Source organism: Trichoderma gamsii, assembly GCF_001481775.2.
Source record: "Trichoderma gamsii strain T6085 chromosome Unknown Scaffold_1.2, whole genome shotgun sequence".
Classification (NCBI taxonomy): Eukaryota; Fungi; Ascomycota; class Sordariomycetes; order Hypocreales; family Hypocreaceae; genus Trichoderma; species Trichoderma gamsii.
The window spans coordinates 60,037-82,264 of record NW_020171338.1 but is presented as its reverse complement, the minus strand read 5'-3'; the positions used below and the strand labels follow the sequence as shown (position 1 = coordinate 82,264).

Below are 22,228 nucleotides of genomic sequence, written 5' to 3'. Positions count from 1 at the left end.
TATCCCCTAGCATCAGGAGTTTTGTATCCTCTATTTGCATCGCTTCTCGACAATGCCAACTCCGTTTTCCTCATACTCCTTTTTGGATATCCACATTTGGTGGAAAGTTCCCAAGCTAGCAAGAATGCTTCCACCAATCCAGGCACCGAATCTGCGCTCGCTCGACAGACCTGCAGCGTGAATCTTGATCTTCAGCCCAGGGTACATCGCTGTCAGCTCGTTATTTAGACGGTCGTTGAAGCCGTTGATCAAACTTGTGCTTCCCGTAACAACGACGTTGGCGAGGAGGTTGCCCCGCAGGTCAACGTCAATAGCATTGAGGGCGGAACGGATAAGTTCGGGGATGGTCTGGGCCTTGGTGAGGCGCTCCGACTCGGGGACGGGGTACCCGGCGTTTTCGTCCCACATGCCCTCAGCGACCTTGAATCGCTGCTCGCGCCACATCTGGTTGTAGCCATCAGGCATCTCAAACACACGGCCAGGCTGAGATTTGATGTACTCTTCGTTTCCAGCGGCGCCGTATCTTCCAGGTCCACGCCAAACCTCAACAACGGACTCCTTGAACTCGGTCAACAGCCGCTCTTCTTCAAATGTTCGAAAAGAGTCGTGGATCTTGTAAGGGAACTCGCGTAGTCGCGCCTGGGCAGGAGAAAGAGCATCCACGGGAGACTTGTTCTCAACCATAAACGTCGGAACCAAGTCCACTTTCGGCTCGGAAGTTTCCCACATGTTGCGGATCTGCGAAGACAGCCATAGACCGCCCGCGGGTGATCGCTGGATAGATCGCTTCAAAACCATGCCATCATGGATAGCTGTAACGGAGGTATTGGCGCCACCAACGTCAATGACAAGGGCAGTAGCTTTTCCAGCGGCGAATGACGACAGAACGGGAGTCCGGCTTAGCCAGAAGGCGGGAGTCCCCCAGCTCTCCATGCTGAGCTCGATGGCCTTTTCACGTGCCTTGGGCGAGTTCCACGGAGCTTCTGTCATCAGCAAGGGGAACTCTTCTAGAGCCTTCTCCATCGTCTCGACTTCTTCCATCGCGACATCTCCTTCGCCATCCTGCTCCTTCACGTCGTCGTTTAGCTTATTCTTTGATGGCGGCGTCTGTCGCTCGGGCTGTAGGCGCTTAACCAGCATGAATTCCCACATCTTAGCCGCCACATCCCAGTCCTCTACGACGCTGTCCTTGTTCATGTAGTTGCGGACCTCAAAGTCGCTTCGTGGGATGATGCACTCGTCGCCAAATAAATCTCGGGGAGGGTCGCTGGTGACATGGCCGTAGAACGATGGTAGAATTGACTTGGGGACATCTTCGCCAGCGAAGCCTGCTCGCGTATTGCAGTAGCCGGGGTCAAGAACGAGGGCAGAGACCTCATCTACACATTACATTAGCTTGCTTAACTTCCAAATCTCGTGCAGCGCATCGATTCGCCCTGCCCAAGCAGTGACAAACGAACCTCCGCCGTAGATGTCGGTTGGCTGAGCCGACGTGGGCAAAGGCTGCTGGGCCATGATTGCGATGCGCGTGGTAAGGCAGCGATTGTTGGCGGGCCAATTCGTAGGGATTGCGCGAAAAGCTCCAATGCCGGTCTGGTGAGATGCGAAACGACACGCGTGTAAGCTGGAAGCAATGGCTGGAGGTACTGAGGAATGGCGCGTCGGAACAAATTTCAGCCTGGCCTTGGTGTTGAGCTTAGCAGGAAGGCTAGCCAGTGAGCTGCATGCAATTGGCGGGGTGTCTCCAATTACGGGGGAGGCGCCAGTGCACTGAAAAAAAAAAAAAAAAAACACAGCCCACACTGTCCGGCTGAGGCACAAATTTCCATCCTTCAAAGCACTGGTGTCTGGATTGCTGGATGCGCATCTGCGTTTCTTGCACACGAGGCATATATTCCAGTGCCGTCGCTATGTTTGTAAGTTCTTCTGCATTTTTTTTTCTCAACTGTCATCATGATGAATTCGCAATCTCGCTTCAGAACCGCTGCGATTGAAACAGCTCTGCTGTTAGAGATAAATAACCTGCCTTTTCCTGATCACTATAACCTACTGCCATCTTTTCACACAATCCGCTTGCTCTATGGTGGCAATAGCTGACAGTCGTCGCTTAGAAGAGATGAGATCCGCCAGCTGCATAAGACTGGCGCGCCAGTCTGCTGCGTTGAATGGTGGCTTAAGGCCCTTTGGTCCAAGAGCCACTCTTTCAACTGCACCATGGGGTTGGGCGCCCCCTTCGTTGTGCCTTGAGTCTGCAAACAGACAAGCCGTTCGAGCTTTCTCTGCCAAATCTGGAATTCACATCAATGAATCTTCGAGATTTGCAAAAGAGGAGCAGGAAAAGCAGGAAGAAGATGGCATCTCGCCGTTCAAGAGGCATCGAAGGAAAGAATTGCAAGAGGATCAAAGGAGCGAGGATCCGCTATACCCAGAGGCTTATCCTCGACTAGAATCGTCATCTATTAGGAAGAGCGTCCCTGAGTTTCTGCAAGAATCCCACGATGAGCTTTCGGGCGAGCTCGTCACTTTATCTGGGCGAATTCGATCAAAACGCGTTGTGGGCAATTCTCTCATCTTCCTCGACATAACCAATGAATTTCAAAAAGTTCAAATTATGATCAACAAAAGCAAAGTTGCTTCAGAGGAGCAATCTCGTGTTCACAAATTTCGCCTCCTTAAGAATTTGATCCAAGTTGGAGACCATATATGTAGGCCGATTATGCTTCTCTGCTACCTCTGCAAGGGCTAACCGATTGGTAGCGGTTACTGGTATTGCCACTCGTACAAACACAGGGCAGCTTTCCCTTGAGGCTCGCGAGCTACCTGAGCTTCTCTCCCCATCCATGGAGCAAGTTCCGGAGAAGCTCACGGACCCCAAGACCAAAATGCAAGAGCGCCATGTCGATATGCTAGTGAATCGAGACGTCGTCGACATCTTGAGATTACGATCCGAAATTATGAAGCAGATCCGAGATCATTTCCACTCTAAGCGATTCCTCGAGTTCCAAACGCCAATTCTTGCTGAGAACGCTGGTGGTGCTGTTGCGCGACCGTTTGTAACACGAGCCACAGAGTTCCGAGGCAAAGATCTTGCACTTAGGATAGCGCCCGAGTTATGGCTAAAGCGTCTGGTCGTCGGCGGCGTAGACAAAGTCTTCGAGATGGGTCCTGCTTTCCGAAATGAAGGTGTTGATGCCACTCACAATCCGGAATTCACAATGTGTGAATTCTACAGTGCTTATACCAATCTTCCTGATCTCATCAAGGAGACGGAAGAACTGATCTTTACTCTTGCAAGGCACTCCCAAGAGTTGATATCCACGCAGCTTACCACCCTGCCTCCTATCGACCTCAGCAAGTTCACCAGGCCGTTCAAACAGGTGGAATTTATACCCGCTTTGGAAGAAGCTATCGGGGTTCGCTTCCCGAAGCTTTCTGCGGAAGATGGTGCTCTCCCCGAACTCCTTGCCGTTCTGAAGCTCTCGGGCATTGAGATTCCCGGAGAGGTGCCCACATCTTTACCAAAGCTCCTTGATCGACTCGCCGCGACTTATATAGAGCCCATGTCCTTCACAGAGCCGATTTTCATCACGAATCACCCCGCCTGCATGTCTCCGCTAGCAAAGAGCTTCCTCTGTCCCAAGACTTATCAACTAGTTTCTGCTCGTGCGGAACTCTTCATTGGTGGCCGAGAACTCGCCAATATGTATGAGGAGGAGAACAACCCGGAAGAGCAGCAACGAAAACTGGCAGTCCATCGCAGCCTCGTGAACAAGCCTGACGGCACTGTAGGATTCGCAGAGCAGCCGGCGTTGGATACTGATGCTGAGACTACCCCGATTGAGCCGGTTGAAGAAGACGAGTGGGAAGCGTCCCCTCTTGATCAGAGCTACGTGAAGGCTCTTGACTACGGCCTTCCCCCCACTGGTGGCTGGGGATGCGGTGTCGAACGCCTAGTGATGCTCTTTTCGGGCGCCAACCGTATCAGCGACTGCCTAAGCTTTGGCACGTTGAGAAATGTGGTTGGATTGTCAGCTGACGAGAAAGCTAATGAGAAATAAGATGCTACGATTTTCTCATGATTAGACTTAAGAGATATTTATGGGATGTATAGAATCTTGTAGTAATACATATATGTCTCCATTGAGACAGTGTACAATAGAATAGGGGCCATAGAGATAACTCCAAAAACCAAAATTTTTTATCATGAAATGCCACGTTTAGCTTGTGTATATTGGTTATCGCGAAAGCTAATCATCAATGCCGCCCCATTCGCCATCCCTACCCTTGCCATTATCTTCTCCAGCCTCCATCTTTCTCTTCTTGCTTCCTTCAATAGCACCCTTCCTGTTATGCTCCTTGCGCCGCTCATATCCGCTCCTGGATGTAATTTGGGCTGTATTTCCAGTCCTCCTCGACTCCACGCCCCTTTCTTTGAGCTTCTTCCTGTCCTCCTTGCCGACATTTGGCAGAGCATCAAGCAGCCACTTTTGCACTGAAGATTCCTCTGCTGGCTTGCCGGCCTGCTTCTCGCTTTCGGCAATAACGTTTGCTACAGTCTTGACAAAGGGAATGTCGTCCTTGGTGTAGAAAGTAACGGCGATGCCGCCCTCGCGGCCAGCTCGTCCTGTTCTTCCTGCTCGGTGCACATAGGCGGCACTCGAGCCGGGAACATCGTAGTTCAGGACTCCATTGACACCGGCAAAGTCAACGCCTCGAGCTAAGACATCGGTGGTGATGAGAACCCAAATCTCTCCAGCTCGGAACTTTCGCATAATTGCCGCTCGGGCTGCATCGGGGAGGCCGCTGTGCAGAGCAGCTATTCTAGATGAACCACCCGCCTCAAGGGGGATATCGTACTTGAGTTCTTCTTGCAAAGCCGTAGCTCGGTCAATAGTCTGTGTAAAGACGAGGAAAGGCGGTCGCAGCGGCGGCCCTGAATCAATGCTTGAAGTAGGTCGTAAGAGCTGTCGCAGACCGAGAAGCTTTCCCTGCTCGCTGGCAGTGTAAATCAATCTGTGCACAATATTCGGAACAGCAGTGTCCTTCAGACCGACAACCAATCGGACCAATGGTCTTTGGGTGATCCCCAGAGACTCTGCTCGCGAAGCCAGCTTTTCGGTAACCAGCGTCTCAATGTTAGATCCCATAGTTGCGGACCAGAATGAGAGCCGAAGGTCTGAGCTGCTGCAGGCATTCCAGATGCCAAGAGTCTGTTCACGGAACAGAGGGTCTAGGAGGACATCTGCCTCGTCCAGTATCAGATCGCGAACTGTTGGTAGAACCTTTTGTGTGCTCGCCGATCCAGAAGTTAGGAAGTTGAGCAGCAGAAGAGGCGTTGTGATCAAAATATCCACTTTTGACATGACTTTGGGCTTCCTGCTTTTTCCTTTTTTCTCATCTCCTTCCTCCTCCTCGTCTTCTTCCTCTTCTTCCTCTTCTTCAGACTCCTCTGGCTTTTCTTCTTCGTCGTCTGAGCTATCTTCACCAATGTCTTGACTTTCAGCAGCAAGAATCATGCCCTTTCTCATTCCGACAATTTTGATTCCTGTTCCCTTGACCAGCTGATTTCCAACATGGACAATCTGATACGCAAGTTCTCGAGTCGGCACAATCACAATCGCTTCAAGCTCATGGATTCCATGCAGCTTCTCCTGCGCTCTCCTCCTCATAATGTTATTAATCGTCGGAACAAGGAAGCTGATCGTCTTTCCACTTCCAGTCGGTGCCACAGCAAGCAAGTCAATGCCCTTCTCCAGCCCTTCCTCGCCTTTCAGCGCCAGATCAGGCCGAATCAGCAGCGGCATGCTTCCCATCTGAACCTCTGTGGGCACACGATAGCCCTGGTATGAAAGATTTTCAGCTACCCTGCGTGACAAGTTGTATGTGCTTCGCAATTGGCCAAACGACACCAGTGGCTGCGGGTTCAGCTGCGGCGGCTTCTTGTCCTTCTTAACCTCGACAACGGCCTTCTTCTTCTTCGACTTTTTGACTTTATGTTGCTCGTCTCGTTTTCCAAGCAGCGTCACCTTCAATCTATGCGACCGCAGCAGCTGGCGGCACTCCTCGGCGCTCAACAGCTTCGCTTCTGCTTCAGCGTCAGGACTGGCCGCTCGCTTGGAGCCCTTCTTCGCCTCGGCCCTCTTGGCAGGTTTCAATTCCGCAACGTCCTTGGGCGCAAAGAAGTCGACTTCGGGAAGCACTTCTGGGGTCTTGTTCTCGGGCTCTTCGACATCGCGCTTTCGTTTCTGGCCGCGAACTTCGTCGTGGTAGAGCTGCGGGTTGGTCTTTGTTCCAGAAGAGGGCAGTTTGCCCACTGCGCTGCCGCCTGAGAGTGACGATTTTGCGCTCTTCTTGGTACCGCGCGACAGTACTTTGAGGATATCCATGTTGAAAGGAAAAGGCGCAGCAAAATTTTAGCAGTTTGCGCCTTGATTTACCTAATAATGAGGCAAAAGAGAATTTGGTGACATGGACCTGGACTTTGTGTATAGCACTAGAAATTTTGTAGCTCAGCCGTGCAACTTTTTTTCCTGCAAGGCTGTGGTGGGGAATGCCGCTATAGACGGACCCTTTACGCGCTAAACCACGGGCGGGAGCTTCAAGATTGAGGCCGGCATTTATATGAAAAGTAGTATCAGTTACGTCAATTAGACGAATGATGGACAAGCACTATCATTTTTATTGCGCATGCCGAATGAATTAACCATGGGTATACAGCCGTATCTAAACATAAGCCAGGTTGACGTCTTCCTAAACATCAATATCAGTCCTCCAGTCGCTGGTCTATCAAAAACGCCATTACAGATAACCATACAAATCAATCCCAGTTCCCATTCACACAAAAACCTCATAATATTTCCTCCTCGCCATCAGACACATCCCTCCCTTCCCCATACAGCACCTCACAGACCCCCGCCAGCGGCACATCCAGCACCGCATCCGTCCCCTCGTTCCAAACCTCCCTCCACCTCAACTTCCCATTGCTCTCGCACTTCTTCTCCCTCTTGCCGCTCCCCTTCAGCCTGCCCTTGGAATCAATCATCGCCAGCGCCCCGGCCCCGTCCACAATCGTCTCCACGCTCGTCATCGGCACCGTCAAGATCTCCAGGTTGTACGCCGCCAGCGCCACGTAAATGTACACCACCGTCATCACCAGGAACGCCGGCACGGCCAGCGCCCACCAGCGGTCCGGGTAGTAGTAGATGCCCAGCGCATGTAGGAACGGCGCCGGGAGGTAGCTCCATAGTAGGTACATGAGGAAGATGAGGCTGCTGAACAGGTACAGCACGAAGCCGTAGTACTCGTACGTCGGCACTTTCGGCGCGGTGCGCGGCACGGGAGCAATGTCATCGTCCGAGGCATCTGGAGTTGTCGGACGCGAAGGGCGGAGGAGCGACGTGAGAGATGGCGACGGGGGCAGAGGCGTGGGCGGCCGGCCGTAGAATGGAGGTGCAAAGTAGTTTTGCGACAGAGGCGGCGGCGGCGATTCTTGGTCGGAGGAGCCTGAGGACTGGTTGTCGGAGATGTATTCGCCATCGGATCCGTCCACGTCTGAGCCAGACATGGCGGGATTGTACGCGGCCAGGCGAGGGCCGTAGAGGTATGTTGCTTGGATTGTTGTAGTTGGCAAGTATAAGACGAAGTGACGGAGTATAGCCTCCCGCGTACCTACCTACCTATTGGAAGCCGCCCACGCCACTAATTTATAGCGGCTTCAAGCATTAGCAGAGCTTGAGGTCAATGTGCTCATTCTTGCTCCTCGAAAAAACAAAACAACAGCACAGCAAATTCCCAACAATATAATAAGAGTGCTACCAGAGTTTAGTTAAATAATTCATAAACTTCATATCTCTCATCTCTTATCTATTCCTATCCCAAAAGAAGCAGAATGACAATGACCTCCCATTTCACTTCGCCATCATCCACAAGACACAACTCGCCATTGTTTTGCTCGCTAGCATATACATACACAAACAATAGACATCTATATAATCTTTCCCATCACATATGGCTTCTTCCATCAATTGGGCACTTGTAATCAAGATCCCTCGGCAAGATGCCGTTCTCTTGCTTCTCTTGTAACGCATCTAGACATGTCTGATGATAGATGTGTCGACAGGCCAGTACAACTAACGGTCCCAGCAACTGGTCTTTATTAGAGTTTCCGGCGTATTGCTCGAGCAGCATGCTTGAGGGCCGCATGTCCAAGCTCTTCCCCTTGCTCCTCCCATCCGTGATTCTTGCTTGGCCTTTGGCTTGCTCCGCAACTCGTGTCTGCCGCTGCTTTCTGGCCGCATCTTCGAGTGTCTGCTTGTCTTCCCAGGCTTCAAAAACAGAGGTGCCAGCAAGGCCCGGACCCCAGACTCTTTTGCCACAAGCTTCGCAGGTAGAGCCCCGCGGCCTCCATCCACGCTGTCGAAGCTCAACAGATGCGTTGACGTTTGTGAACAAATTTCGTTCTATAAGACGGTTCGACAGACGGAGAATAGACTCTTCGTAAGCATATGCGGAAAATATAGACGCAAGAACGTTACGAAGGTCTGCCAAACTTGGAGACGATGCTGCAACCTGGGTGAGGAACGATCTCAGAACTCGCAAGAAGGAGAGGTTCGACGCAGGGTTTGAGAAAGTAACAGCACCTGGCTGGCCGTTTGCTTGATTCGAAGCCTGACTTGAAGTAGAAACAAGCAAGGAAGTGAATGTATGCTGTACAAGCGATCGCAGCTTTGCCAAAAGCGTCTCTTCATCAAGCGCATCTTCGTTGGCAACAGCCAGAATAGATGGAGTCAAGTTTTGAGTTACCTGCACACAGGCAATGATGAGACTCAGCCACAGAGTTTCATCTGCGGACAAGTTCTCCTGGGCAGCCTTATTCTTCGATACCACGCTGGTCCTCCGTGGTGCCTTTGTCTGATCCTGACACAACCAAATCCCAACATGGACATACTTTTGCAGGCTCTCCAGCAGGGCTTCGGCCGCTGGCTGCAGAGAAAGAGAGCTATCATCCTCTCCGTCATTCGTGTTATGCGATCGCAACAGACCTTCCATGGCGGATTCGAGCGTTCCCAAGTGTCGTACTAATCGCTCCATAGCCTCGGTGACTTGTCCCGCATTGGCCATGAGGACTACAGCAGCATCTACCACACCAGTTTCTTCCATAACGGGTAATAGGTTGTTTAATTGAAGGTCGACTGACTGAACAAACCCGATATAGTCCGAAACGTGTTGTGGATCAAATTTACACATGAGCTGAACATATTGTTCGACAAGATCCCGACCGAGTGTTTGCTGCTCATCCGCCAAGGGATCTTCTGGCTCAAGAAGCGTTTTCAGATACGCATGTTGTAATCCAGGGGCGTCAACGGCAGAAGCTAGAACATGTTGGTGCAGCTCTGTCTCTTGTGATGCAAGCGTCGAGGCTGAACGCTCGGCGCTCAGCTCAAGCAACTCCTTTGCGTGATTTTTGATAACTTCCAACACTTCCTGTCTTTGTCTTTGGCTCAATTCGCTATGAGGTCGTAAACATTCTGCAATGCAGTCAAAGACCAGATCTTGGTCTTCTGCATCTTCAAAGTATGTTTGCACCAGCTTTCCATATTGTTTATCGACTTTATATACTCGTTTGAGAATTCGATAGAAGCCAGCCTGCTTGAGCAATGGCATTAACGCAAGCATATCCGAAGGATGATAAACTGATAGCAAATATTCAGCACTCAGCTGTGCATCCTCAGCAAGATCAGGACCAGGGTAATTGCATAGTCCTGTGAGTACATTTGACAAAGTCGTGCCAGAGAACAGCAGATACTGGGGAAATTTGGGGAGATTTCGAGCAATAAACATGTCGAGGTATATCGTGTCTCCCGGAGCAAAATCCGATGGATTCATTACATCCAACAAGATTGATAAAATGTACTGTCGATTGATTGTCAAGCCAAAGATCTGTTCCTCGGGCATGTCCATCTTAGATCCACTTCCATTGGAGTGTTTTTCAGAAGAATCGTTCAAAAACGAGTCTTCAAACGCTTCGTTTAAAGCACTGAGGAAACTAGGGGCATCGAATTTGAGAATCATTCTCAGATATGGGAATGCAGGCTCTGGTTCTCCGTTGGTCCTGGTGAGAAACTCTTTGCCGCTACCTTTGGGCCATGAAATAGTTTTTCCAGAAAAGTAAAACCAGTAAATCTCCGCCTTGGCCCTATAAGCTATCTCTTCGTCCATTATCTCTCCGCTTGGATAAATTCGTCCCGTGAGAATGTAGGAGAGGTAAGGAAATATTTTGACAGCATTCACGCCGTAATAGTCATCGTTTGTGCTACCAGCCATAAAATCCCCGTTGGACATCAGAGGGACCAGTAGATTGAGTAGGTCAATCATTGGGGTAATGTAATCTTGCAAAGCTTGGTTCCAGACGTAGGTAAGCGCGTCGTATAGATTATGTTGCTTGCAGAGAATGGTGAGCTGATCCAGATCTAAAGTTAACGTCTCCATATGGCATATCATCTCCTCAAGCCTGCTTTCCCATCCTTTGATAACATAGTAGTTTACCATATCCTTGACCACTGTAGGTGGAACAATCGTAATAGTTTGGTCAAGGATATAAGGCTCAAGTGTTTCGAGAAATATGCCTTCGGCATCAGCATCGCTATACCATTCGTATAGCTCTTCAAACAGAAAGTCAACATTGCCAACGGTTTGGCAAGCCACAAAACAAGTTTCAGCGAGCTGTTTCAACTGATCATCATCCACAGATGCCTTGTGCTTTTGTCTCTGCGTAAAAGCGTATTTTAGAGAGGCGCTGGTTATCTCCATGAGCTTGTCGCGAACCATGTTATGTCTAAGATCAGTGTCGTCGGGAAGGCCGACGGTCAACTTGTTGGCTTCGCCAGTATAATAGCTGGTAGCCAGCTGAATCGCCCCTATATAGTCACCGTGCTCCATTGTGGCAATAAGTCGGTCTGCCCAATTTGACAATGCGCCTATAGCCACGTCGTTGAAACCTAGGAGAAACATTCTCCCTTTGTATGCTTTGAAACTCATATAAAAGGCGTCGGCTACAACCCCATGCATCGATGTATCATTTTCGTCTAGGTTTTCCACAAGAGAATGTAATTGTGTGGAGAAAAGATCAGTGTGATAGATGTATCTCTCCAATAGATCAAACGCCTCCGTCATGCGCATGGTTCTGTCTTCTAGAACGATCAATCTTTGAGAAATTGTCAAGATTGTCAAGACAGAGCGGCTAAGCCACTGCACAGCGGCAATGGACTCTTCGCATTTCCATCTACTTCGAGCTTTGAACCTCAACGATGGTGGCTGATCAGCATCATCTCCAGGAATCTCTTCGACGTCCAGCACTGTTAGCACATTAGACCAACAATACGCTAGTTTTGCTTTTGAAATGGTAGACCCAGTGTGTGAGTCTGGAACTTTGAGGTTCACAGCAGGAAACCAGGCCAAGCAGCCCGTCATCGCGCTGTGAGCCGGAACATCTTTAGGACGGGCCGACTTGTGTTGCGTCTGCGCCACTGGGGTCGTGGAAACAATGACAAGTAAGTAAGGGGTAAGCATAGCAGTCAGTCCCATCTTGTCTGTCGCACGTTCAATGTTTCCCAATGGCAGAGGCGCAAAGGCTAGAACAGTGCTAGGCTTGATTGTTTTGCCTGGAGGCATTGGCGCATTGGGATACCGGCCCAATATCCTCGTGGTCTTGACCGTTCTGCCTAGTGGCCCAGTACCTCTGGTGGCAAGATGGGAGAAGGCCATGCCATGGTCATCTGCGGATACGAGAGCTGTGTGCCGGGTCCCCAGAAATCCTATATGGATGACGGACGCTTCCGGCATATGACCATCCACCGTCCTATTCTGTACTTGAGAGTCGTCTAGATGCGGGATTGTGAGGAAAGGCCGTGAAGGCCGTGTTGTATCCCAAGTAAAGATGTTTCCATTGGAATGGCCGCCGGCTATGGTTGTATGATCTGCTGATACAGCAAGGGCAGTAATATGTCCAGACTCAACAGCTATCAAAATCAGCCATGCACACTTACACGTCTTTACAGAACATACCTTTAGTCCCGGGGCCGATGATCAGTTTTAAGTTTTGGCTATAGTCAAACATTAAGATTATGCCTTTGGAAGTTCCCAAGAAAATCGAAGCGGACACAGCAAGACATGTAGGCGATCCAAAGTTCCGCTTCCCTGATTCTGAGAACGCATAGCTATTCAGCTTCTTCAGTCTAGTCCACCTTACGATTTCCCACGGTGGCGATGGCGTATCTGTATCAGCCTGATCTATAGGAAAATTAGAGCTGTAAGAGGCGTGGCGGCTGTGGCTGGCCGCAAATGCAGGAGACGAAGGACGAGGGCTGAGGGCGTTGAACGAGGATATGCGGGATTGGAATCGTCGATCAAAGGGTCGGAAGGACGGCGTCGGGCTGCCTAGCCCTGAGCGGGAGGCAGCTGTTGGCAACACACTGCTGCTTGGAGAGGAAACGCGCGAGCCCTATGCCTGTCAGACATTTCTCTAGTCTAATCATACTAAGAGCATCACGTACCTGAACCGAGGGAGAATCTCCCGCTGCAGAGGTGACAGACTCAATGGGACTCCCTGCTCTGCGCGGGATCGCATCAATAGAGCTAGCGTCCGCCGATGTGATTTCCGAAATGTCCCCATTTTGAGCAGATGCTTCTACAACTGTGGCATCTACGGTATGCTTCTCCTCCTCAAGATCCACAGAGTCGGGGTCTTCTGGTATGTCTTGTTCTTCGAGCTGCGGGACATCGGCGTCGTCATCGTTTTCTACGGCAGTACTTGGGTTCTCGTAGTCCGCCACTGGCTCCCCGATAGGAGATGGGTCTTCAGGATCAGACATTGTATCGCAAATTCCATCACATTGTCCGACATGCAGCGCGTTCTCGGGAGGATGCGTGTGTCTCGGTGTCGTGCGAAGGCGCCGGCTGGCAGCTTGAGGTTAAGAGGGGCCAAGCCAGAGTCGCGGCTCAGCTGTCGCAAGCTCACGAACTACAAAACTCAGGCGATGCGGCCTATCATTGCCTCGCGCAGGTACAGCACCAATCTACGGCTCTTGGTCGAGAGATTAGAAACGAGCAGATTAAATCTCCAAGGCTGCAGTTCCTCGGACAGCTTCCCCATCCCGCGGACAGCAGAATCGCTAGTCCCGTCCGCGTATGCACATGCATGCAAACTGTTCCGGGGATACTCCGGCGCAGCAATCCGAAGTGACGTACTGCTGCCAGATTCTTGAGTAGGTAGGCGCTACAGACAGGGTTCCGGACTCACGGCGGGGTGTTGGAGGGGCCACAGCAAGCAGCCACAGCAAGCTACATGTACAGATGCTGCTGGAAGTGTATAACATTTGCGGGTGTTTTGGATTGAATAACTTTCTACGGAGTATAGGCGCTTTTAAAGTAAACACATAGGCCTATCTTTGTCCAAATGCGGCACTGTGGTGGCGTGTCCATATATGCCACAGATTGTGGGGTCAGTTAAAGAGCATCTAGATGCAGAGCACAGCCAATTAGTGTATCGTGTAAGAGTACCTACATGTAGCTATACGAACTCATCCACTCACGGGAATATTTCCGGCCAAGCTGCAAAAACCTTACAAGCCTCAATAATGAGTAGCACATGCTTCCATACGATAAAGTTTACCTTTTACAAGCGCCATCACAACCCAAAGTTCCATACCCCAAGAAGAATTCTTCTATTAGACCCAACACTGTAGGGTAATGGACGTGTAAACTCTGGCGCTGCTTATAGATCAAGCAGCACCTAGTCATGAATTTAGAGGCCCCGCGCTGAAGCCACTGCCCCTCCTAAACTCGGACCCTGTAGTGGCCAAGCATAAGTAGAAAAAAAATTCAGGCGGTCCGCTTTAAATTTTTTTTCTTTCTTCTTTCCTACGGGAAGAAGCGCCGTATCAAGTCCAAACAGTCGATCAAGTTATCCTGATTTGATTGATCCTTCGTCTTCAACCTCGCTCTTTGTCTGTCATCTTTTCTCATTTATAAATTCACAACAGAAAAAATGGCCGCCATCAACGGTTCTGCCAAGATCCTCGACCACACCACTGCTCTGCAGGTGCTGGAAGAGTACAAGACTCGCGATGGCCTCGACAGACAGGAGCTCATGGACACGGCCAAGCACGGCGGCCTGACCTACAATGACTTCCTGATCCTGCCTGGCTACATTGGCTTCCCTGCCTCAGAGGTGACCCTGGACTCTGCCGTCACCAAGCGCATCACCCTCAAGACCCCCTTCGTCTCCTCGCCCATGGACACAGTCACTGAGCACGAGATGGCCATCCACATGGCTCTCCAGGGCGGTCTGGGTGTTATCCACCACAACTGCTCTCCCGAGGCTCAGGCCGACATGGTCCGCAAGGTCAAGCGTTACGAGAACGGCTTCATTCTTGACCCCGTTGTCATCACCCGCGACACCACAGTTGGCGAGGCCATCGCCCTTAAGGAGAAATGGGGCTTCGGTGGTTTCCCAGTCACAGGTAAGAAAAATTTTCACATCTTCACTCAATCACTTCATCTACTGCATTACATGATTATAAACCTTTTTAAATTATAACTTTCGTTCCACCAAAAGACCTTTGTCCTGAGGACCACCTATACTATGACCTGCACATGTCTCCTACCTAATATTATCCAACTGAAGCAAATTGGCGACTTGGTTACTAATTCAGACATGCAGAGGACGGCAAGATCGGCTCAAAGCTCCTGGGTATTGTCACCAACCGAGACATCCAGTTCGAAGATGACCACAGCGCACCTGTCTCCAAGGTCATGGTCCACGAGCTCATCACTGCTCCCGATGGCGTTACCCTGACCGAGGCGAACAAAATCCTGTCCCAGTCCAAGAAGGGCAAGCTCCCCATTGTCGACAAGGACTTTAACCTGGTTGCCATGATTTCTCGCTCTGACTTGACCAAGAACCAGCACTTCCCGCTGGCTTCTAAGCTTCCCCATAGCAAGCAGCTGCTCTGCGCTGCTGCTATTGGCACCCGGCCTGAGGACAAGATCCGTCTGCAGAAGCTGGTCGAGGCTGGTCTCGACGTTGTTATCCTTGATAGCTCTCAGGGCAACAGCATGTACCAGGTTGAGATGATCAAGTGGACCAAGGCTCAGTTCCCCGATCTGGATGTTATCGGTGGAAACGTTGTTACCCGAGAGCAGGCTGCCAGCCTCATCGCTGCTGGCGTCGACGGTCTCCGAATTGGTATGGGAAGCGGCTCTGCCTGTATCACTCAGGAGGTCATGGCCGTCGGCCGACCCCAGGCAGCTGCTGTTCACGCAGTCAGCAGCTTCGCTGCCCGCTTTGGCGTTCCTTGCATCGCTGATGGTGGTATCCAAAACGTTGGTCACATTGCCAAGGGTCTTGCTCTTGGCGCTTCCACTATCATGATGGGCGGCCTGTTGGCTGGTACAACTGAGTCTCCCGGTACTTCTTTCGTTTCTCGCGAAGGAAAGCTGGTCAAGGCCTACCGTGGTATGGGCTCCATTGATGCTATGCAGGATAAGAAGGCCGGTAATGGCGGTAAGGACAGCCAGAAGAGCAATGCCGGTACTGCTCGTTACTTCTCTGAGGGTGACAGTGTCTTGGTTGCTCAGGGTGTCGCTGGTGCCGTGGCTCACCGAGGGTAAGTTGAAGACCGCGAAAGCTCACTATAGGAAAGGGCATCGTTAAAGCTAACATATTGTTTAGATCGATCTCCAAGTTCGTTCCTTACCTTGCTGCTGGTCTCAAGCACTCTATGCAGGACTGCGGTATGCGCAGTCTCAAGGAGCTGCACGAATGTGCCACCACTGGCGTCCTGCGATTTGAGCTTCGCACAGCCAGCGCTCAGTTGGAGGGTAACGTGAACATGGAGTCTTATGAGAAGAAGCTTTATGCATAATTGCGATGATTTTGACACGAAGACTTCTGGATAGGGGTTTTTATACAAAAGGAGAAGGCAGGAAAAGGAAAGGGCTGTATCTGATTTCGGGAGTTTGGGTTTAGGCTATATGTGGTCAGAAGCTTGAAAGATATCGAGTAGACAAAAGACCTCCCATCAAGGTTTAAGAGGCAGGCACGGCGTTTTTTCATGACATGAATAATGATTTGCCAATTTAATAAAGAGCGGTTGCCCTCTCAGGGCATGCCAAAAATTCTGCGAGACTTGAATGCGCGAGCCATGCTGTGAAATTTTTTTCTTGCCTCCTGGGTAGCGATGGGATGGATGGATGTGGGTGCTCTCCAAAGCTTTGGATTTCAAACTGCGTCTCTAAGAAGATGGCATACTTGCAGATACGGCCACAATCAGCTCTCGCCTGTAAGATATCATAAACGTATAAATTCATCGCTCGCCACGTCTTGTCTATAATATTGTTTGTAGCATTCTAGTTCTCATCACCTTCCAGCCCCATCTCCCCATCCACAAGCCCATTATGTGCCGTCTCACGACTCAGAATCACATAATCAGGGCGCACAATTTTGCCTCCTCTTAGTACACGATCTCTAGGCGAAAAATCATCTTTGGTGAAGCCGATCTTTTCGTAAAATCGAAGACCGTTGGTATTGCTGATAAAGCATGTAAGCATGACCTTTTTGGTCGAAGGGATGTTTTCTGCAATGGTAATGAGGAAATTCATGAGGTGCTTGCCGAGACCGGAACTAAATCGAGCGTAAGATGAAATGGTTAGCTTTCATGTTACTGTCCTGACTATGATATGTTTCTCATAGAACCAGAAAGTGCAAGAGATGGTCAAAGGTGAAATTACTTACCCCCGCAGCTCAGGTAACAAATGCACCTCGTAGCAGTACAGCACAGGTTCGTGGTTCTCAAACGTGGGCATCAGCGAAGTAAATCCCTTGACTGTGCCGCTTTCATCTTTGACCAGGATATATCGCAGGTCTGGCGACTTCATCTCCTTCTTTTTCATAGCGGGATGCCATCCCGTCGACGCGTTCTTGTAATCCTCTCCGCTAGTAAACTCAATGATGTCGAAGCAAGCCTTGAAGTCGTCTTTGCTGAGTGCTCGAGGCGATAGAAGCTCAAGGGAATAGCTCTGATTTGTGAGGGGATGTGTCCATGACGTCCATCTTTCGCTATTAAACATCGACGTTATCTTATTAGAATATTTCGCTGAAAGGCAGGGGAGTATATGGAAGCGTTGGGCATTGAATCTAGATCTATATACCTTGGCTTCAAATAATATCTAATGAACTCCTCATCGGTCGTATCGTTGGCCACAGCAATTGGGCTAGTTTTTTGAGATTTCCTAGCCTTGGCTGTGATAATATTTGTTTGTTCTTCAGCCATAGTGCGTAGACTCTGCCTCTCCGCTTTGGGATAAAGGAGTGTAGTATGAAGAAAGATGCGCCTGCAGTACGGAGCCAAAGATCAATCCAAGTCGAATTATCTTATCTCTACCGCTAAGGTTTCAGAAATTACAGGTTGTTCGCGTACAATGAATCAATCATTATAACATTCGATTTGAAATCAAATACATACAGCAACTATTAATCACATAGGTGCCGATTTACTTCAAAGCTCACAAAGGTCGGTGTAATTCGGCCTCAAGAAGCCATCGACACCGCTACCCGAGGTTTGGCCGACTCAAGCACTATTGTGGTTTGTAAAACATTATCGCCAACTTTTTCAACTTGATTAAACGTCAATCAAAAAGAAAATCGGTACTCCTTTCTTTTCTTTTCCTTTTTTCCTTAGTTCTACTGTACTATAGTCTATCCTTGGTTCATGAATAATCCTTAATGATTCCCGGCCTCCGCCTGCTGCATCTCAGCCGTGGCTATGCCACCAAACGGCCAGCCTCTCGGCTCAAGCCAACGATAAGCCTCGATCATGTATGTTACAGGCCTAAAACCAGTCAAATGATATGCAATCACAATTTACAATTGACAACTCACAAATTCAGTTTCTCCAAAGAACAAAAGCACTGGCTTTATATCGAACCATATTGCGACACACCGGGCGCATAGCCGATCCTCAGACAAGAGCAGAGTCTCGCAAATATGCCCGCGATGAGTTTGAGCGACATCGCAACGTCACAGATATCGTGAGTTTACTGCGCCAGCAATCCAAGGAATCGTAGAAAGAAGAAGAAGAGAAAAAAATTGGCCATGCTAACTCGAATCCTCCGCAATCAAGTCTCACATCAGATACCTCTTATCAATAGGCAAGACAGAATGGGAAAGTATGGAGAGGTATATCGGGGGTATGTAACACTACATAAAATGTACATTTTGTAACGGCAGTCCAACCGTCATTGTTCAAGAACACGTATGTCCAGGCTCTTCCAACATCAAATCTCACTAGATTCGTGTCTCCGTCTAGAGCCATCGCCGCAATGTCGTCTATCAATCGGCAGTTCGCGAGACCCTTTCTTGCTTTGTTTTTTTGCCCGTCGCCCCATTTCGTCGTCACCCATAATGCGCCAATATTGTACAAAGTTTCCCAGCTGTTCCGGATGCCCATATGTCGCCGTCGTCAAAATAAAATAAGATCAAAAAGGTTTTGCAATCGCTTAGCTCTGTCGCTGCTTGTGTCGAGGATTTGCCTTGCAGATGATGTACAGGTATCCGTTGTGTCGCTTTCCGGCCTTTCGTCGAACGACCTGCAATTTGAATATTAGCCCACGAACAAGTCCTCCATCGCATGCACCAAAGTGACGTCTGTTAATCCATTTCCAACCTACCTTGCAGTGCTCACACCTCTTCTTGACCGAGCTGTGAACCTTCATGCCCCTCGTCTGCTGCAGGGATCCTGCAATTGCGGGCTTGGACAGCCATCCCATCCAGGTGGAAACCGGGCTGGCCATGAGCGGCTTGACAGCCTGGGCAGAGCGTAATAGCCCTGTGGTTATTGAAAACGTGCGCAGCAGGGATGCCATTGTCGCGAGGTTGGCAGTCTTGGCTGGTTGGAGGATTAGACGTCGGGCCATTTTTTTGGTCCAAGTTTGCGAGCTCGCACTTGCGATTGGCTCGTCACGTGGTTTGTCCTAGTGAAAGCTCTCGCCCGCGAACCTGGCTCAGCTGCGACGAGAGAGAGGTTTCAAAAGCAGAAAAGAATATGTTTGAACTAAAAGGACGTATTGAGCTGCAAGAAATATGGTCTCATGTCTTTACAATCACCTTCCACGACATAGTTACAGGTGTCGCTGTTGAGTGTTTGTAGTGATTATGGATGGCTATTACATATTGTACAAGTCACCTCTCCAAGACGCCCCATTCTTGTCTTAAATGTCTCTTTATGAACTATAGCTACCAAATAGCTTACTTAGAAATTCTCATACATATTCTTCATACACATTTTTCATACATGAAAACCTCTCTTCGGCATCAGAAAATGCCCAAAGCCCCAAAGTCCCTTGTGCTTGGCTCATTAGCCAGATCAGCAACTTTTAGATCAGCAAATTGCGCAAAGCCCTTGTCTTGAGTGGAGAAGAAAAAAAAGAGAAACTCAAAGAGGATTTTAAGGAGGAGCTCAGAGACGAGCTGAGAAAAGAAGAACAAAGAAAATTCTCTCTCGCGGAAAAGAACCCGAGAAAGAAGGCCTTGGGAAGAAGAGTGACTGAAAGAAGAAATGGGGCTGTTCACCACTGCCGCTTGGTCATCCACTGAGCCGCCTTCAAAGCCGCCTTTTGGTCATAGAAGCACTTCTTTCCGTCGTAGCCTTTCTTCGGCTGGAGCTCATCTTGATGATCTGGCGCTCCACCATCTATCCGCGTAGAGCCATATGCGGGAATCCTCTTTTTCTTGTTGTCTGTGGGGTATTGATTCCGAAGCTCGTGGATGCCACGTCGAAAGACATCTTCTCTAAGAGCTAGAATAACCACCGAATACCACCGCTGCATGGTGTTCAAGTCCAAGGCGACGTCTTCAAGGCTGGGCAAGCCAGCCAGCGAGTCAAAGTGGATCTTATTGTCTCGCATCAATGGCTCAAAGTAGGGAGAAATCCGGAGCCAGCCATCGACAACGAAAGCTGGGAACTGGGGCAATGGACGCTCTGTTTCCGTGGATTTAAGACGAATCAGTCCAGCTCCCTCTTCAAAGAGCGGCGCGTCCTCATTGAAGGCCTCTCTTTTCCAGTCGGGGCACAATTTGTCTATCAGTCGTTTCTTCTGCATCTTCCAGTGGTCGCATTCTTCGTCAAGATATCGCTGCAAGTGGCATCCGCCGCAGATTCGTCGGTGACGTGGCAACCGATTCTTCGAACCGGCAGGGAAAAACTCTTCAAAAGTCTCGTATCCACACGAAGAGCAACACAAAAGCGTTTTTGCCATGAGTTTCGTGTAATATTTCGGCCAGTCGTCCGCCAAGTTGTCATTCAAGGCCAGCCGGATGGGTTTAACAAGGTCATAGATTGCCTGTAGTTTCAGATTGGTACGAGTAGGATCGTCCTTCTTCACCTCTAGATAGCGATAGATGGCATCTAGGAAGCCGAAAACACCCAGTGGAGTGTTTGGTACCTTGGTCAAATACTCCACAAAGGCATGGTTGGATGAAAAAAGCTGACCGATACCCATTGCCTTTGATTTCAACACAGCCTTCAGGATAATGGCGTAGAAACCTCGTTGGGCTATGTCCATTGGCACCGGACTCCAGGACAAGCCGTACGTGGCCGCATTGTCATGCTGATATGGCATCCCTTTGTTAAAGTGAGGGAAGAAATCGAAGTCCTGAATCTCAGGCATATTTTGGCCGCGCCGCTGAATGTTTATCTCATGAATGAGATCCAGGATTGGGATCACATCGCCGAAATGAATAAGAGGACAATTATAAATGCCCACCATGGTAACAAGATGTAGCCCTCGGAGAATGATGGCAAGCACCCGGCGATCAAGGAATGGCACATCGTGCAAATGCAACACTCGAATATGCGCTCGAGCACTGAAGAGTTCCTGCACTACCACAAATGTTAGAATGAAATTTCCAAGCAGCCCAGACGGTATCCTTGGTACTTACTCAATTTGATGAGATTCTCCACAGCCAAAGTGTAAGGCATCGTATGTGGCTTGTAACCATTCCCCTCAAGCTGATTAGCCGACCACATCTTTTCGAGTGGTTTTAGCGAGCCCATTACATTGATGGCGCGGTGGTTTCCTTTCCACCACTCGACCGCTGCTTCGTCGGTTCGTGGGTCAATCGTCTCGTCTTCCGACGCCCAATAAGGCCCAGCCGCCCGCTGGCAGGTTTCCCGCCAGACTCCTCCCCATCTGAAGTAGATATGTTCCATCTCAATTGACCGGATTTTGTATATATCGGGATGATCTTCAAATTCCATTCTTCGACGCTCATCGCGCCAATTTTCAGGGTAGATTATGCGAGGGTACTTTTCTTGAGCTTCTTGTATGTCTCCAACGGTATACCGAGGAACCATAACGACCATGACAGATGAAGGGGGGTTGGCAATATACTTTGCTGCAGTGAAGTCCCACCGTTTCTATTTATGGCATGTCAGACTTGCTTGGCAATCTTTCATCAAGCCGGAAAGGGGACGCGATGTTGACTCACTATATTGGAGCCTACCAGCCCAAAAATCTTGCCAGAAGTCATGGATAGACTCATCACTGACTTGTGGCCATCCTTGAAAATCTCATCCAAGATCAAGGGCCCTGCATGAGCATGCTGTAGTACAGCTAGGATACCAGAGAAGTGTGTGACTGAGTCCTTTCCCACAATGGCAGTTTTGAAGTTTTTGGTGTTAAACCAAGGGCCCTACGTGTGTCAGTGTTTATGTGTTCCCCAGGACTGCGACATATTTCGATTGTTTACCTGAGTGAGAACAACTCGGCCTTTATCGCGACCTTTGCCACGACCTTTGTCACGACCTTTGTCACCGCCCTTGCCGCGAGTCTTGTTGCATTTTTTTCTTGGTTTTCTTGCGCCAAGACGGAGCCTTTGAGACTCGTAAAAGTCTTTCCGCGGTTCTCGTTTGACTTGGTCGTTCAAGTATGCTATTACTGCTTTCTCAATCTCTTTGGGCGCCATTGGTGTGACACTCGGATGAAATCCAGCCTCTTCAAGACGTTTTCTTGACTCATGTATCCCGTAATACGAGATGGGAGCTGAGATAATCATTAGTTTACAATTTAATTGCACTTCAGTGTATACTATCTGGACTTACTAGGGGAATCTTCATCAACTGAATCCATCGCGAACAGTGTTTTCCTAGGCTGAGGTATATCAAAAGTCCAA

General features: G+C 49.5%; 9 protein-coding genes across 9 annotated transcripts; 2 read left to right on the top strand and 7 right to left on the bottom strand.

The window, feature by feature from the left end:
* Nucleotides 1-30: 30 nt before the first annotated feature.
* Nucleotides 31-1,515, bottom strand: TGAM01_v200022 (hypothetical protein; the record flags this gene model as incomplete). Its single annotated transcript, XM_018809943.1, has 2 exons — nucleotides 31-1,379; nucleotides 1,461-1,515. 2 exons carry the CDS (start codon nucleotides 1,513-1,515, stop codon nucleotides 31-33), a joined length of 1,404 nt encoding a protein of 467 aa, XP_018656836.1.
* Nucleotides 1,516-2,116: 601 nt separating this feature from the next.
* TGAM01_v200019 (lysyl-tRNA synthetase, class II) lies at nucleotides 2,117-4,058 on the top strand (the record flags this gene model as incomplete). The annotated part of the gene is made up of 2 exons (XM_018809944.1): nucleotides 2,117-2,705; nucleotides 2,758-4,058. 2 exons carry the CDS (start codon nucleotides 2,117-2,119, stop codon nucleotides 4,056-4,058), a joined length of 1,890 nt encoding a protein of 629 aa, XP_018656837.1.
* Nucleotides 4,059-4,247: 189 nt separating this feature from the next.
* On the bottom strand, nucleotides 4,248-6,386 carry TGAM01_v200020 (ATP-dependent RNA helicase ROK1; the record flags this gene model as incomplete). The annotated part of the gene is made up of 1 exon (XM_024548465.1): nucleotides 4,248-6,386. The coding sequence occupies one exon, from the start codon at nucleotides 6,384-6,386 to the stop codon at nucleotides 4,248-4,250; it is 2,139 nt and encodes a 712-aa protein (XP_024406680.1).
* A 461-nt stretch (nucleotides 6,387-6,847) lies between these two features.
* Nucleotides 6,848-7,564, bottom strand: TGAM01_v200018 (hypothetical protein; the record flags this gene model as incomplete). Its single annotated transcript, XM_018809946.1, has 1 exon — nucleotides 6,848-7,564. The coding sequence occupies one exon, from the start codon at nucleotides 7,562-7,564 to the stop codon at nucleotides 6,848-6,850; it is 717 nt and encodes a 238-aa protein (XP_018656839.1).
* Nucleotides 7,565-8,001: 437 nt separating this feature from the next.
* Nucleotides 8,002-12,869, bottom strand: TGAM01_v200017 (hypothetical protein; the record flags this gene model as incomplete). Its single annotated transcript, XM_018809947.1, has 3 exons — nucleotides 8,002-12,017; nucleotides 12,064-12,499; nucleotides 12,552-12,869. The coding sequence occupies 3 exons, from the start codon at nucleotides 12,867-12,869 to the stop codon at nucleotides 8,002-8,004; spliced, it is 4,770 nt and encodes a 1,589-aa protein (XP_018656840.1).
* Nucleotides 12,870-14,044: 1,175 nt separating this feature from the next.
* Nucleotides 14,045-15,923, top strand: TGAM01_v200016 (inosine-5'-monophosphate dehydrogenase IMD2; the record flags this gene model as incomplete). Its single annotated transcript, XM_018809948.1, has 3 exons — nucleotides 14,045-14,519; nucleotides 14,720-15,665; nucleotides 15,731-15,923. 3 exons carry the CDS (start codon nucleotides 14,045-14,047, stop codon nucleotides 15,921-15,923), a joined length of 1,614 nt encoding a protein of 537 aa, XP_018656841.1.
* A 484-nt stretch (nucleotides 15,924-16,407) lies between these two features.
* Nucleotides 16,408-17,330, bottom strand: TGAM01_v200015 (hypothetical protein; the record flags this gene model as incomplete). Its single annotated transcript, XM_018809949.1, has 3 exons — nucleotides 16,408-16,681; nucleotides 16,793-17,116; nucleotides 17,209-17,330. The coding sequence occupies 3 exons, from the start codon at nucleotides 17,328-17,330 to the stop codon at nucleotides 16,408-16,410; spliced, it is 720 nt and encodes a 239-aa protein (XP_018656842.1).
* Nucleotides 17,331-18,555: 1,225 nt separating this feature from the next.
* TGAM01_v200014 (hypothetical protein) lies at nucleotides 18,556-18,972 on the bottom strand (the record flags this gene model as incomplete). Its single annotated transcript, XM_018809950.1, has 2 exons — nucleotides 18,556-18,645; nucleotides 18,727-18,972. 2 exons carry the CDS (start codon nucleotides 18,970-18,972, stop codon nucleotides 18,556-18,558), a joined length of 336 nt encoding a protein of 111 aa, XP_018656843.1.
* Nucleotides 18,973-19,623: 651 nt separating this feature from the next.
* On the bottom strand, nucleotides 19,624-22,185 carry TGAM01_v200013 (hypothetical protein; the record flags this gene model as incomplete). The annotated part of the gene is made up of 5 exons (XM_018809951.1): nucleotides 19,624-20,936; nucleotides 20,996-21,473; nucleotides 21,545-21,748; nucleotides 21,806-22,098; nucleotides 22,158-22,185. 5 exons carry the CDS (start codon nucleotides 22,183-22,185, stop codon nucleotides 19,624-19,626), a joined length of 2,316 nt encoding a protein of 771 aa, XP_018656844.1.
* Nucleotides 22,186-22,228: the final 43 nt, after the last annotated feature.